The sequence below is a fragment of the Typopeltis vanoorti genome, chromosome 10 (genome assembly GCF_054136105.1).
Source record: "Typopeltis vanoorti isolate ZY-2024b chromosome 10, IOZ_Tvanoo_1.0, whole genome shotgun sequence".
Taxonomy (NCBI): Eukaryota; Metazoa; Arthropoda; class Arachnida; order Uropygi; family Thelyphonidae; genus Typopeltis; species Typopeltis vanoorti.
In genome coordinates this window covers 130,655,175-130,671,256 of record NC_143558.1, presented here as the reverse complement: position 1 = coordinate 130,671,256, position 16,082 = coordinate 130,655,175, and the positions used below count along the sequence as shown (strand labels likewise).

General features: G+C 36.7%; 1 protein-coding gene across 4 annotated transcripts in view; it reads right to left on the bottom strand.

Moving 5' to 3' along the window:
- LOC150102796 (synaptotagmin-1-like) overlaps positions 1-16,082 on the bottom strand; it is a 277,762-nt gene that overhangs the window by 15,628 nt on the left and 246,052 nt on the right. For all 4 annotated transcript variants that reach the window (XM_090398670.1, XM_090398669.1, XM_090398668.1 and 1 more), the window contains one exon: positions 7,846-8,044. In XM_090398670.1, coding sequence (XP_090254796.1) covers positions 7,853-8,044 — 192 coding nt within the window. In that variant the 3' untranslated portion in view covers positions 7,846-7,852. The remainder of the gene's footprint in view (positions 1-7,845; positions 8,045-16,082) is intronic.

Sequence of the window (16,082 nt, the reverse complement as noted above, 5' to 3'; positions counted from 1 at the left end):
ATATCAATATTCTAGATGTCTGGAGTAACTACTTTGAAAGACTATTAAACAGAACAGCAGTACAAAATATTAAAGAGCATGTCAATACTTCAGGTAGAAAAAGCTGCGGAAAGGAAAATGCAATAGATGATATATGACCAGAAATGCTCATATATGGAGGTACAAAATTCTTTCAAGGTTACACGGTCATCTTTCAATGTGTAGAATTTATGGAGACAAAATCATGAGTTAGAGCAATTACCGTATTTTTAGGACCATAAGACGCACCTTTTTACATAAAAAAATCAACTTAAAATTGTAGTGCATCTTATGGACGGAAAGTAACATTAAAATACAAATCTTTACACTGTACCGAAGCTGTTAGCAAAGTTCAATTACTGGTGCAATATATTAATAAAATTAGTAAATAAATGTCTTTCGTGCATACAAAAACCACTCTAGCCCAAAAAATGGCAGCTGACTATGAAGCTAAAATTATAGAATTCCATAGATTTGTCCTATCAGCAAGAAGGAAATTTAACTTTGATCTTAATCAAATTGCGAACATAGATGAAGTGCCTCTAATTTTTGATATTCTTTCAAATCGGACAGTAGATTCAAAAGGCACAAAATCAGTAGTGATCAAAACAACAGTTCACGAAAAAACTCACTATACTATAGTTTTAGCTTGTTGTGCGGACGGAACAAAACTACCCCCATGCTAATCTTCAAGAGAAAACGTTACCGAGAGATGAAATTCCTCGTGGCATTATTATCCACGTTCAAGATAAAGGCTGGATGGATGAAACAGGAATGAAATTATGGATACAAAAGATATGGGCAAAACGTCCAGGTGCATTGTTTAAAAAGCCTGCGATGTTAGTGTGAGATCAATTCATAGCGCATAAAACAGAATCAACCAAGACGCTTCTAAAAGAAACGAATACAGAATTAGCTGTCATTCCTGGAGGCCTTACAAGTCAATTACAACCCTTGGATGGATCTATTAATAAACCATTCAAAAATTTTATGCAGGAAGAGCGGAACAAATGGATGGCAAAGCCAAATCACGATGTTACAGCACAGGGCATATGAAACGGCCAACAATTTCAGAAGTATACTTGGGTGAAAAATCCATGGGAAGCTGTGAAAGAAGAGATGATTATAAAGTCATTTAAGAATGCAGGATAAGTAATGCAATTGATGGTACCAAAGATGACGCAGTTTTTGAAGGGAGTGACAACAATAGTTCAGGCGAAAGTAATACAAACAGTGACATTAACGAGACCAGTGATAGTACCGAGAGTGAAGATGAACTGAATATTGCTAATACAAATGATTGTAACAATAAATAAAAATTAAGTAAGAATTTGTAACTATCTTTATATAATAAAATATTGTCTCATAAATCTGGGGTTCATCTTATCATCAGAAAAATACGGTACTTTACACTTACAATTAAGAAAATAATACTAGATGTTTTCCTGATGGTGATGAAGGTCATCATCAGGGAAACACATATGAATAAGAAAAAGAGATAAAGCTGTTTTGTTATTCATTTACACTAGACTGACTTCTAGTGAATAAAAAATATTATAATATACATATGATAAAAAAGAACAGTGTAACTATGTCAAATGCATCTCTACAGTCCAGTTATTATTACACAGGAACCTACATGGAGTCTTAAGACTCTATGGAATGGAATGGATTGCCTGCATCACAACTGATGCAAGCAATCCATTCCATTCATTCAACACTCTCCAAGAGAAATATCTAGTCCTCATGCCCTTGCTAACTACACTCTTACTTACCCAACTTCCAGGGAAGGGTGTTGAAAGTTTATTTTTCACTTGGTCAGACTATAATAAATTTAGTTTAATCCTTTATCCAAGTGTGTGCAAACAGACTTTGCGCCTGATAGTATCTTCAGGACTGCATTTACCCCAGTCCTGAAGATACTATCAGGTGCAAACTTTGTTTGCACACACTTGGATAAAGGATTAAACTAAATTTATTATAGTCTGACCAAGTGAAAAATAAACTTTCAACATCTTTCTCTAAATCCAGAGTAATTTAATAAAAAAGGTGGCACACCATTTGGCAGCTCCTATAGGAGGAGATGACCTTGCTAATGCTTCTACCTTGGTATCTCCACTTGGGCCTTGCTCCCACTGAAGAGACCCCAATAAAGGTCAGAACTAGTCTGGGTAGTGGCCCTTCCCTTAGTGCATAACATTATACATATCCACAAGGAAATGTGTTTTGCATTATGGGAGATACTGAGATAGGAGTGTTGGTATCTTGCTCCACCTTTGCAAGAAGTTTCCCAGTGTTGTACCACTTTACCCCGGTCCTGAAGATACTTTCGGGTGCAAACTTTGTTTGCACCCACTTGGATAAAGGATTAAACTAAATTTATTATATTCCAGGGAAGGAATGGCCTCTTGCTCTTTTCCTCTAGCCAAGTGCTGAAACATTTCCTCTGCATCACTCCTATAAAATCTTTTAAGTAACTCAAATGGTAAAACTTTATTTTAATGAGACCATAAGTTTTATAATAAAGATCATCCAAATAGCCAACTACTTTCGCTAGCTTCTGACTAGCTTTCTCAAGGCTGTAACTGTGCTAATACAAATGCAAAAACTAAATGAATACAGAAACGCTAGTAACTGTCAAGCAGCTTCATTTGATATTTCATGTGGTATAGCATACATGCATTCAGATGCTTCAGTCAGTATCAAGTACATGACTACGCATCACATGGTTGTTCACTAATTGTAGTTCTGTTGAGTTGAGATAAGAGATGAGGTTTTTCCACATGTCCTTAGGTTCATACCCTGATTTCTATTTAAATTATTGCCTGTGCATAGTACTACTGCTGCTTCTTTGAAAGTTCGATGTCTATAGTCATCTTCAATGTAAGGCATAGAGCTGTTTTTCCAGTCTATAACGTGGTTGGAAGTTGAAAAATGATGAGCTAAACCTGATGTAATGATTCTGTTGTGATTGACATCCCCCACATGTTCTTTCTGTCTTATTTCAAGACTTCTAGAAGTCTGTCCAATATAAGAAAGGTCACATGTGCATGGAATTTCGCACGTTGCTTAACCCATTAAAATTAAGAATCTGGAATGCTATATTTAGCATCATGGGATCACCCTCCCACTTATTAACTTCTAGGTGATGTGGACCCATGCTCACTTGTATTACCCCTAAACATTCTAGTTTACCTGAGAAACATTTTTCTCAAGACTTCTTACCTCAAATGCATTCAAATGGAAGCCATCCTTATATAAATCCTTCCTTCTATCAGATTCACTTCATACATCCACAAACTACACTATTCATCCTGTACTGACTCATGAGACAGAGCTCTCAGCTTGCCTATCATACTACAGAAACACTCACAACTTTTACATTCTCACTCTTCTCTTTTACATGCAACTCTTTCATACTGAATTGCCATGCAAAATTCAATCCTTATTGTTCTGCTGTCACTCTTTCATACTCTGCTTTTCTATCTTTCCCCCACCCCTTCTTTTTCTACTGTGCCAAACAATCCACCAGGCAATACTCCAACCACTCAATCTCACATTCTGTTCTGTGTGTATAACTCTGCCCAAGTGCGTTATCTTTTCCATTACCATCTGGCTCTTCGTTTTCCACCGTTTCATTTACAGGCACTCGCACTGCTTGTAATGTCATCCTCACTAATCACATTTTTACGTATTTTATATTTCAGCTATCATTCTTTACTGTCGTCATTTCTGACATTTGCTCAGAAAACACTTATGAGACACACACACACACACACACTCTCCAGTTTCATTCTATGAAATGCTTATGCTGAGGTGAACAAAATCACACATGTTGAAATCGTCTGCAATTTTTTATGTGTTGGTGTCATGATGCATAATACTGCATACAACAGAACTAAAATAAAAGCTTTAAAAACCACAAAATTAAGCAGCCTACCCTTAAAGTTAAAGAAACAAACACTTATAAATATAATAATGCAAAAAATTAGTTAATTATCACTCCACTTAACTATCACTTCCATCCTCTAGCAGCAAGTTTCCCTTTGTATATTAAAGATTAAAGGGCTAGAAGGTAACATCAAGCTTTCTGCTGATGATGCAATTTGAGAGGATGATAATAGATTTGGACTCTTAAGTGCAGACTGATTTGAACCCTTGTTGTAATGGTAGATGAAAAGTAGTATCATTTCAATATTGTCTAATGTAGCAAGAGTAGCCAGTTTTTCTGTTAGAGTGCAAGCATAGGAAGATCATTGTTTTAGAGGCTGCAACGTAGATTTAAATTGAATTTCATCATGTGATGCCAGGATTGATAATGCAATTAGATTAATTTCTGTGTATTCCTTTGTCATCTATATGAGACAAAATGAACAGTGAGAGTGGAGTTTTTACATGGCTCAGTTTTGATCCTTGAAAAATCCATACTACTCACAAATAACATGAGTGGTGTCAATTTTTCAAATTCTTTCTAATGAGGCTATAAAAAAGATACGTTGTCATGAATGCAACATTTGTGCATGGGAGATGTTGAGAATGTTATATGAATAGGTTGAATGAGACAGGTGAGCGAGTATGGGTATGGAGGAAGTGTGACATGCTAATGGACTATGATGCTTCCTTAAATCAGATTAGAGAATTTGGAGGATAATAAATTTAGTTTAATCCTTTATCCAAGTGTGAGCAAACAAAGTTTGCACCTGAAAGTATCTTCAGGACTGGGGTAAGGTGGTACAACACCAGGGCACTCCTTGCAAAGGTGGAGCAAGCTACCAACACTCCTATCTCAGTATCTCCCATAATGCAAAACACATCTCCTTGCGGATATGTCTAATGTTATGCATTAAGGGAAGGGCCACAACCCAGACTAGTTTCGACCTTTATTGAGGTCTCTTCAGTGGGAGCCAGGCCCAAGTGGAGATACCAGGCAGAAGCATTAGCAGGTTATCTCTACCTATAGGAGTTGCCAAAATGGTGTGCCACCCTTTTTTAATAAATTACTCTGGATTTAGAGAAAGATGTTGAAAGTTTATTTTTCACTTGGTTAGAGTATAATAAATTTAGTTTAATCCTTTATCCAAGTGTGAGCAAACAAAGTTTGCGCCTGAAAGTATTTTCACGACTGGGGTAAGGTGGTACAACACCATGGCACTCCTTGCAAAGGTGGAGCAAGATACCAACACTCCTATCTCAGTATCTCCCATAATGCAAAACACATCTCCTTGCGGATATGTCTAATGTTATGCATTAAGGGAAGGGCCACAACCCAGACTAGTTTCGACCTGTTTTGGACCTGGCTCTGGCTCCGTTTTGGGCCTGACTCCCACTGAAGAGACCTCAATAAAGGTCGAAACTAGTCTGGGTTGTGGCCCTTCCCTTCAGTTGATAAGGTTAACCATAAGATGGTAGTAGCCAGCTGTATGAAGAAAGGATTCACGTGGAGCAAAAAATCTGTGATTATGCAAAACTCAGGAGACAGTTTGGTGCTATATCATAGAATGAAGAACTGAATGAGAAAAAGACTAATGCTGATGGCACTATTCAAGAACTATTTAGCTGAAGCAATGTCTGAATGCATCTGAAAGCCTGCAAAAAGTGACATTATTGTGGAGGCAGCATAAGAGAAGAGGTAATAATCCAGTCACTGTTACAAAGAGCAAGCCAGGAAGGTAACTCCTTGGTAAAGACAGCAATTACCTAATGAGGCTATAAAAAAGAAATTTCAGGGAGTTTCTTTAATATGTAGCCAATTGAAAATTGATTATGGAAAATAGTAGAATGATAACCCCTGTGAAGGACACAGATCAGATATTAAATGAATAACTCGAAGATATTTCATCCTTGTGAGACTGATGGTGAGCAAGCAAGAAGTATATGGGAAATTGAGCAGACTTGATGACATATTATTGCACACTTTGAGGGAATCAGGTGGCATAGCTGCCTATTAACATGATCTTACAATGAGCCAAGTTCCAAAGGAGTGTAAAGTGGACAAAATTGTTCTTCATAAAGGAGATAAGACTGTCTGTGTTTCTGGAGTTGTGATCAAAATATTGGTGAGATTAGTGAGAGCCAAGATCATTAGTTTGACAATTACAGCATTCTCTTTGATGTTTGTTAAATGGAGATTGCTAAAACACAGTCTTATATATTACAGTAATGCAGTGGACAAGGGAAATGTATAAATAGCAGTATCTTTGAATTTTGCAAATGGCCTCTGATGGATTGGAAAGTTGGTAATTAAAGTAGAGCAGATGAGGTTGGATAATAGCTATCTGATAGGTATAAATAGACTGTGTATGAGGGGACACTTAGTGTGCCCCAAAGAGGAGTTTTGCAGTCATTATTGTTCAACTTATATGTTAATGATAATGGTAAAGGTTTGAATAGGAGATGTGCAGTGGTTGATAATGCAAAGCTGGGAAGAACTATGAGGAGTGGAGCAGATGTAGGTTTACAAGAAAACTTGAATAGACTGTGTGGGCAGGATACCAGTTCAGTTTTGCAAAGTGTAAAGTTTTAAAATGAACTTATTTTGAAAGTCTTATAAAAGTTCGAGCTCAGGTCTTTCCAAGCTGACATTGCTGATACTGATTGAGCAGAGGTCTGCACTCACCTACATCCTTCCTCCTTATGCATTATTGTTTCCATGACTCTGTGGTTCTGAACTCTCAAAAAACACGAAGATGCTTAACTATGAATCCATTCAAATGCAAACCATCCTTATATAAGTCCTTCCATCAATCAAACTCAATGTACATATCCACTTACTCTATACCATTCCTCCTGTGCACTGATTTATTCACAGTCATGAGTCATCTATATCGCAGCTAGCCTTCTCATACCATAGCAAACACCCTCAGAAAATTTTTACTTTCTCACTCTTCTTATTTGTTTATACTAGCAGTGTTTAAACATCTTCTTGTATACCACACTTGTAATTTTTTAGATCATTAGTTACCAGCCAAAATAATCATCTCTTTCCCTCTATTTTTACAGCATCATAAATATCCTTAATCTTGACTCCAGGGAAAATCATTTTGTCACACACATCTCTTATCATTGAATTAGCATACAAAATTTAATCCTTATTCTCTCTTTTGTTGTTTCATCTCTGCCTTCTTTCCCCTCATAGTCCCCCTCCCTTCTTTCACTTCTGTGCCATATCATTCAATATGTTCTATATACATTTTGTTTGGTGGAGAACTCCACATAAGCATGCTGTCCATCTTGTTATTCTCTTTATTTTCCATTCTTATGTATCACTCGTACCATATGTACCCTCACTTGTATTTGCAACAACCTTAACTCACTGCTATCATTCTTCTTACTCTTCCACGCTTCTGGTACAAGTGCCCACCACTTTTGCTTTCTTTCCACAATGCTTTCACTCTAGATAGCTAATGTTTACTGCAGTGTGTGAATGTTAGCTTTCTAGAGTGAAAGCATTGTGGAAAGAAAGCAAAAGTGGTGGGCACTTGTACCAGAAGTGTGGTAAGAAGAATGATGGCAGTGAGTTAAGGTTGTTGCAAATACAAATGAGGGTACATATGGTATGAATGATACATAAGAATGCAACAATGGAAAATACTGTATTCTTATAACAAAAATAATAGCTTTTAAAATCACATAAGCAACACTCAAAAATAATAACCCACAAAAAATAATTAGCCATAATTGATTTATCTTTCAGCTCTTAAAATCTCAACATGTAACTCAGTTTCAGCTGCCTCCTGCTAAAATGGTTACAAAAAGTTAGAATACTATTCATTATTAGAGGAACAGACAGTTCATAAGAATTGCTATTATTAAGATAAAATGACTTACTATTGCATTAATTATCACTGCTGTCACTTGGGTCTTTAAGGGAATGCCACTGAGCAATTGGGCGTCTTGGGGAAGCAAGCATATCCATCCAGTGGCGCAGCTGTGTACCAGTTTCTTTACTTCCAAGCACCACTTTACCAATTGGTTCCGATGTACCAATCCGATCATAATCAACCACAGTGATAAATAACTGCACTTTCTATAAAGCATTTATAGTGTTAAAGATGAAATTAACAACTTTCATTCCTAAAATTAGTTTAATTAAACAGCAATTTGCATGTTAAATAATGCATAATGCATTTGATCATCTGAAGCACTATATTGATTTTCTGCTTTATATCCATGAGATTTCATATGTATCTAAATGTCATTTCAAGTGTCACTTTGTATCCCCCACATTTATTGACATGTAAAACACATTATGGTTGATATGATAGATATAAATATTTATTAATAAAACAGTACACTTCTGATTATTTTAATAGTCCTTACCAAATCAAATGCACCTTGATGTTATATAATATACATGAAAATTGTGTTTATTATCATTAACATTAGATCTCCATGGAGTCAGGGATTCATTGTGGGAGTTACACACTATCACACACACACAAAGATTATCAACTTATAATTTAAAATGTCAGTAGTATAGTAAATGAGTTGTGTGGGACTCATTTGTAACATTCCTTGATACTGGTTCCTCAAACACAACTCTCTGATATCTTATCATAGAGCGAATTTCTAATTCAGTTCTCAAACCAGATATCTAAACCCTATATGCTGTAACTTGAATATATACTTATGTAGCACTCTGTCAGATGTTTTTGAGGGAAAAAAAACAGTATAGGCCTTTCACTCATTAACCACTCTTGTTACTTGTCTATAAAAAGACAAGCATATTACTGAAACAAGAGTGCCTCTTGACAAATCCATGCTAGCTATTACAGATGATATTATCCTCATCCATTAATTTAGAATATGATCTCCCATAATCTTGATGCTTCCATTCTTCCACCACCCTTATTTAATAATGGTACTATTTTACCCTCATTGTGAACAGTAATTAGACTGACAGCCAAGTCAGTGGAGCTTTAATTCCTTAGTATATTGTCTTAAAACTTCTAGTCACACTGTCTTATTGATTTCTGGAACTTTGTATGTCAAATACTTTCTTCTCATGTACTTCTTAACCTTCAGCCTCCAATTCCTTAGGAATAAAAATTTGATTTTCCAGGATGAAATACATCAGTAAAGTTATTATTAAAGAACTCCACTGTGTCTTTAGCATTTGACACTCAGTCCCCATTTTCATCGAACAAGTCATTTGTCCACAATTATTTCTACTCCTACTTCCTTGTTATACTAATCACTTCCTGACTTGAAACTTATATTTCTCATGGACTTTCTCTCTCTCTTTATACTTTTTCTGTGACATCTTTTTCATCTGTAGTTCCTGTTTGATTTTATTAGTTATCTACTTTACACCGAATCTTATCTTTTTATATCTTTATCATCTTGTTTTAACTTGAGGTATGCAATTTGCTTCTAAAAATATTTCTAACTAGCTTCCATGCATTGCTGATGTTTATCCTTTCAAATTATTCCATCTGTGATCTCCCCCATGCTGATTTCTAAAATCATAGAAAAATCAAAGATTAATACATTGGAAATATTTCGGAACTTGGCTAGAGGGGGGTAGGACAAGAGGCCTTCTCCAGAAGTTGGGTAAGACTGTAGTAAGCAAGGATGCAAGGACTAGATTTTTCACTTGGAGAGTGGTGAAAGAATGGAATGAATTGCCAGAGTCAATTGTGATACTTTGTTTATTAATGATATTTGCACAAACATTCACACCATCATCCAGTTCAACAGTATGGTGTATCCTAAAAGCACTAATTCACAGAGCTAGAGCTATCTGTACCAATGACAATGCTTACCACTGAACTCACTTGTGTCACACTTTCTTAGCCAATGGCTATAACCCTCATAGAATAGAATAGAAAAAATATTAAATGCTCTCCAAAAATCACCTCCATTGCCTGTCACACAAGACCACAGCAAAACTGTTACCATCCCATACATTCAAGACACATCTGAAAAGATATCTAAAGTGCTTAATAAATATCACCTATGCACCATATGTCAAATTGGCAAATCTCATCCATTCACGCAAGGAAAAGCTCTCTTCTTTATCATATCCAGGAGTTTATGAAGTGCCCTGTTCTTGTGACTTGACTTACTATGGACAGACAGGAACAACTATTGACATCCACCATGGTGAACATAAAAAAAATACATTCAGCACTAATCATGAAATCATGATGGCAAGTCGGGTCTAGCAGACCATACCTTGGATATCCCTTCACACAGGATCAATTGGAAGAAAACAAAAGTGCTATGCAGAAGTCAATATAAGTCAGAGAGACTGTTTTTGAAATCGACAGTAGCATTAAAACATACTGTATAAATTCTGGGAGAATTTATACAGCCATATAAATTCTGAGAGAATTCTATATAAAATCTGGGAGAAGTCATTTTAGGATCTAATTAGTACTTGCTTTTTCCAACATCGATGGCACCAATTAGGACTTTAGTTCCTTATGTTGTCCATGACAATTTTTTAAACTAGCCCCACTGTTATACCAAATTGTTGTTGCTTCATGTACTGTGACAAACTGTTCTTGTGCTGTGAAGATTCTGGATATAATACCAGCAAAATATCAGCAAATAAGTTAATAAATATTAATTATTTTCTTATCATTCTGTGTTGTAATCAACGCCATTAAAATAAATTAACATTCTTTATTAATGGTTTCAAGGAGAGATACAATAGATATTGTGTTGATAGTTTGAGTCTCCCACAATGAGGTTTAGGACTCTATGGTGGTATCCAGACAATAATAATAATTCCACATAACTTCCTTTCTCCTTGATACTTCTGCATATCTGTTCATCCTTCAAGAATACTTAGTTACTCTCATCAGCTAGAGGCAAGCATGACATCTTAGTTACAATCAAATCCAAATCTATTGGTTCTCGTGTTGCCTGAGACATTTGTCCTTCGAGAATTACAAGAATTGTTTCATCTATCCAATTTATGCTGCTGTAGTTAAAATTTCTGACTTTGCTCATGGTCCAGGAGCAAAATCAGCCAAACTTAAACAAGACCAAATCTTTCATCTTAGACTGACTCTTACTGGAATAATCATATTATATTCTGAAGCATCCTTAGCTTTTAAAAAAGTTTACATTTACTCAAACATTACTTTTAATCTTTCCAGTTGCTTCCTCTTTTTCTTTTAACCCTTTTTATAGCCACTTATAGGTGTCTCCTAATTCTCTCCATCTGTTTCTATCCTGAGCTTGTTGGTGCCAATGAGTTCCAATTGTTTTTTGTTTTATTATCTGACCATCTTCTTTCAAGGTCTTCCAGCTTATCTTCTATGTTCATATGGCTGCCACTCCAGTAAAACGTTTGTCCATCTTTTGTAATGTGTCCATCCCATTTCCATTTCTTTCGAAGTATGTTTTCTCCAATATCTAAAAATTTTGTTTTTGCTCTTATTTCTTCATTTTATCTCTGAGTCTTATATTTAACAAACATCTTTTCATTCTTTCTGTTTTTTTGCATTTTATCTATTATTCCCTCTTTGACTGGCCAGGTTTCTGCTCCATATATCATAACCGGCAATACAGATTGGTCGAACAGTCTTGCTCTGTTCTCAGGTTTTATTTTGCTGCTTAAAAATCTCTTCAATTTTCGAAAAGCTGCCCATCCCATTCCTATTCTATTCACTTCTTCCATGACTCCTTATTTTTTCATTGTTAACACTTTTCCTAAATATACATACTCATCTACTATTTCAATTTCTTTATTGTTTACCTTAACATTGTGTCTTTCATTGTATCCTTTTCAGTTTGTTATTATTTTGTTTTTCTCAGAATTAATGTTTAATCCAGTTTCTAATAATTTAGTTGTTAGATCTTCACTCATTTCTTTTAAATCTTTCATATTGTTTGCAATAATAATTATATCATCAGCAAATCTTAGGTTATTTAATTTAATTCCATTGGACCATTCTAAATTACAAATCATATGTTCCCATGTTAATGTGAAGAGTTTGGGAGAAATGGTGTCTCCTTGCCTTTTTCCTTGATTTATGTGAAATTTTTTGCTTATTTCATTAATAATGATATTTGATGTAGCATTTCCATAAATATATTTTATTATATTAATAAATTGTTTTTAAGTACCATAATCTCTAAGAGCTTCTATTATTGATGATGTTTTTATGCAATCAAAAGCTTTTTTAAAATCTATGAAGGCCATGTGAAGATGAAGGTTGTATTTATAAGCATTTTTCAATAAGCAGGCTAATTGATTGAATATGATCTATTGTACTGAAGTTCTTTCTGAAACCAACTTGTTCTCACATATCACATAATGCACTTAAAAACTCTCTAAAAATTCGTATGCTATTCAGAAGAGAACAGTTCAACTGACAACTTCTCTCACAGATGGTTGGTTTCCGCACTGTCTATTTTATAGATATGTCCATTGCCATTGTTCAATAGATACAGTGACATAACCTGTTGCTTATGTCAACAACTTTGTAACCTGCTAACATATATATATACATAACTTACCGAAATTGCTCTTCACTTCTCATCCATGGTAACTTGGACGTTTATGTATGTATGTCTTGACCAGTTGGGTGGTTAATCACACTTTATTATTATTATTATTATTATTATTATTAAACAAGACCTCATGGAGTCAAAGACTCATCTAGGAGGTCCTTTTATCTCACACACATCTCATCATACCGGGTCTTAAACACATTCAAACTCCTTGCAGACACCACGCTCTCAGGCAAGGCATTCCAATCATTCACAACTCTGCACGAAAAAAACCTGCCTCTCACTCCCCTACTCACACCCTCTTTATACAGTTTCCAGGTATGACCTCTGGTTCTCCCCTGATCTCCCACTATTCTCTGTAGAACTTCTCCACCATTGATCCTATAACAACCCCTTACCAACTTGTAGGTCTCTATCATATCTCCCCTCTTCCTTCTCTCCACTAGACTCTGCAAATTACATCTTTTCAATCTTTCCTCATACTCAACATTCCAGAGGTCAGAAACTACCTTAGTCAGTCGCCTTTGGACCCTTTCCAACATCTCTTCATCCTTCTGAAAACCAGGTGACCAAATCTGGGCACAATAGTCCATGTGTGGCCTAATCAAAGCCTTATACAATGGAACAAGAATCTCCCTACTTCTACACGTCAGTGTCCTCCTCATCATTCCCAGAAGTCTTTGTGTTGTCTTCACAGTTTTGGCGATGTGTCCCCTAAATTTTAGATCCTTATCCACTATCACTCCCAGATCTCTTATTTCCTCTACTTCCAACAATATATTCTCACCAAGCATAGATTCTGCATCCCATCTTTGTTTTCCAAATTTTAAAACCTTACATTTTGTAACATTGAACTCGCATCCCCATTTGCTTGCCCAATCACTCAATTTATTCAAGTCTTCTTGCAAGGCCACAACATCTTCACTACTCTTTATGGTTCGTCCCAACTTTGCATCATCTGCAAACAACTGAATATCTCCATCCAAATCTTCGCCAATATCATTAATATACAAGTTAAATAGTAATGGCCCTAAAACAGATCCCTGAGGCACTCCACTAGTGACTTTCCTTTTCCTGGATATTGCACCCCCATACACAACTTGTTGATACCTATCAGATAGCCAGTCTCCAATCCAATGCACTAATCTAATATCCAACCCCATCTGCTCTAGTTTGACTGTCAACTTATCACGAGGTACTCTATCAAAAGCTTTTGCAAAATCCAAGTATATTACTGTGTATCCTTCTCCTCTGTCCAAGGAAGCAGTCACTTTATTGTAATAAGTAAGTAGATTACTAAAACACGACCTCCCTTTAGCAAATCCATGCTGTCCATCAAAGATTATACCATTGTTGTCAACCCAACTCTGGATCCTAGTTCTCACAAGCTTCTCCAACAACTTAACCACAACACCTGACACACAGATAGGCCTATAGTTTGATGCTTGAGTTCGATCACCTCCTTTATGAAGTGGCACAATCTTGCCCTCCTTCCATTCTTTAGGGACTTGACCAAGTGCAAGCCTCGTATTAAAAAAATATGTCAAGGCAGGTGTCAACTCTCTGGCACATTCCTTCAGAATACACGGTGATATATTATCAAGTCCCACAGCCTTATTTACATCTAGTTTACTCAACTCCCCAAACACCTCTTGCTCACTTACAGTCAGTCTCTCCTCCCCATCATCAACTGCTCTTAATCTCTCCATGAAGTCACATTCATAAGATTGAAAGATCTTTATGAACTGCTCATTAAGTATCTCCACCACACATTCTGCAACAGCTGTCTTTATACCATTTCCTCCAATCAATGTCATCCTTCCATAATCATTCTTTCTTTTGCTGGCTACATATCGAAAGAACTCCCTAGGATTCTTTTTAGCTTCATTAGCTAACTGCTGTTCATACCTCTCTTTAGCTACTCTCACCAACCAAGTCACTCTCCTTGCCTGGTCTTTGTAGAACTCATGAAATTGGTTACTTCCACTTCTCTTATGCTGCCTCCACAATGCCCTTTTTCTCTGTATTGCATGCTTAATCTCTTTATTCATCCATCTCACACCTAACTTATTTAACCTTCTCACCCATGGTATACATTTAGACATTGCATCCACTAAATATTTTTTGAAAATCCCCCAAGCTGCATTGATCTCTTTTCCAGCTAACTCCTCATTCCATGCTACACCTGCAAGCTGTCTCCTGAGCTCTTCATAATCACTCCCCTTGTAGTTCCACATATACCCTTTTTTCACAGGGGTACTTGCACTGCTGGCAACCACCCAAGTAATCACCTCATGGTCACTTTCACCAATTGGTGGATGATTTGATACCTCATTGATAATTACATCCTCCGATGAGATGACCAAGTCCAAGACCCTTAATCCTCTTGTGCCCTCTGTTACATACTGTCTGAGTTAGTTATCCCTCAAAAACTCAAGAAACTCATTTTCTTTACTTCCATTTTCTCTTCATTCCAGTCTATATTGCCATAATTAAAATCACCCATAATGATCACCCTTTTCTTATTTGCTTGGCTTATTTGACTATACATTTCACTATCACCACCATCCACATTACCAGGTCTATAACAACATCCCACCAAGTATTTGATTCTATTCACCTCTATCTCACACCATACTGCCTCAAAACCACTGGCTCCATTTCCCTCTTGCATCTCTACCTTGTATGGACATAACTCTTTCTCTATCATCAATAGCACTCCCCCTCCCTTTTTACCCCTTCTATCCTCACGAAACACATCATACCTTTCCATCTCTATTCCTGTCAGGATGTCATCCTCATCTAACCATGTCTCACTTATTCCGACAATCTCTGGGTGCACAGATGCAATTAGTGCAACCATTTCATCCACCTTGTTTCTTATACTTCTAGCATTGGTATACAAACACAACAACTCATTTCTGGATCTACAGCTAGTTCCACTGATACCACTCACTCGATGTGATCTCTCCATGCTGGACTGGGGCCATTTCCCTTTCTGCTTCTTCATTTTAGAACCCTTTGCAATTCCATCTGTTTCCTTTTGATCCCTGATCATCCCATTACCTTCCTGCCTACACATTCTCTCACCTCCTCTTGGAGCATCCACCTTTCTCACGCTGTGTATCCCTGTCCACCCTGAGCCTCGCCGTTTCCCTGCTCCTCTTGCACACCCATTCTCTCATTTTCTATACTCATACCACTCACTTCCACTCCTTCAATCTCTCCTGTCTTACTCTCCTGCTCTTCCACATCACTCCCCTCTCGATCTGATTCATTCTCTCTATTCACTTCTCTACCTTCCAGCAGCAGTCTCTCCAAGCGACTCACACCATAACCACTCAAATGCAGTCCATCGCTCCCATACAGCTCACTTCGTCCCTCAAACTCATTCCACACATTAACAAACTGTACTCCCATCTCCTCACACATTTCAGCCAGAATATCATTCATAATCCTTGCTCTCCGCCTCATTTCACCACAATCATACCTAGGCAACACACTGACCACCCTTCCTGTCACACTATTCTCCTTTATCTTTCCAAGCAGTCTCCTGACATTCATTTTGACATGCTCTTTGTTCTCTCTCAAATCAT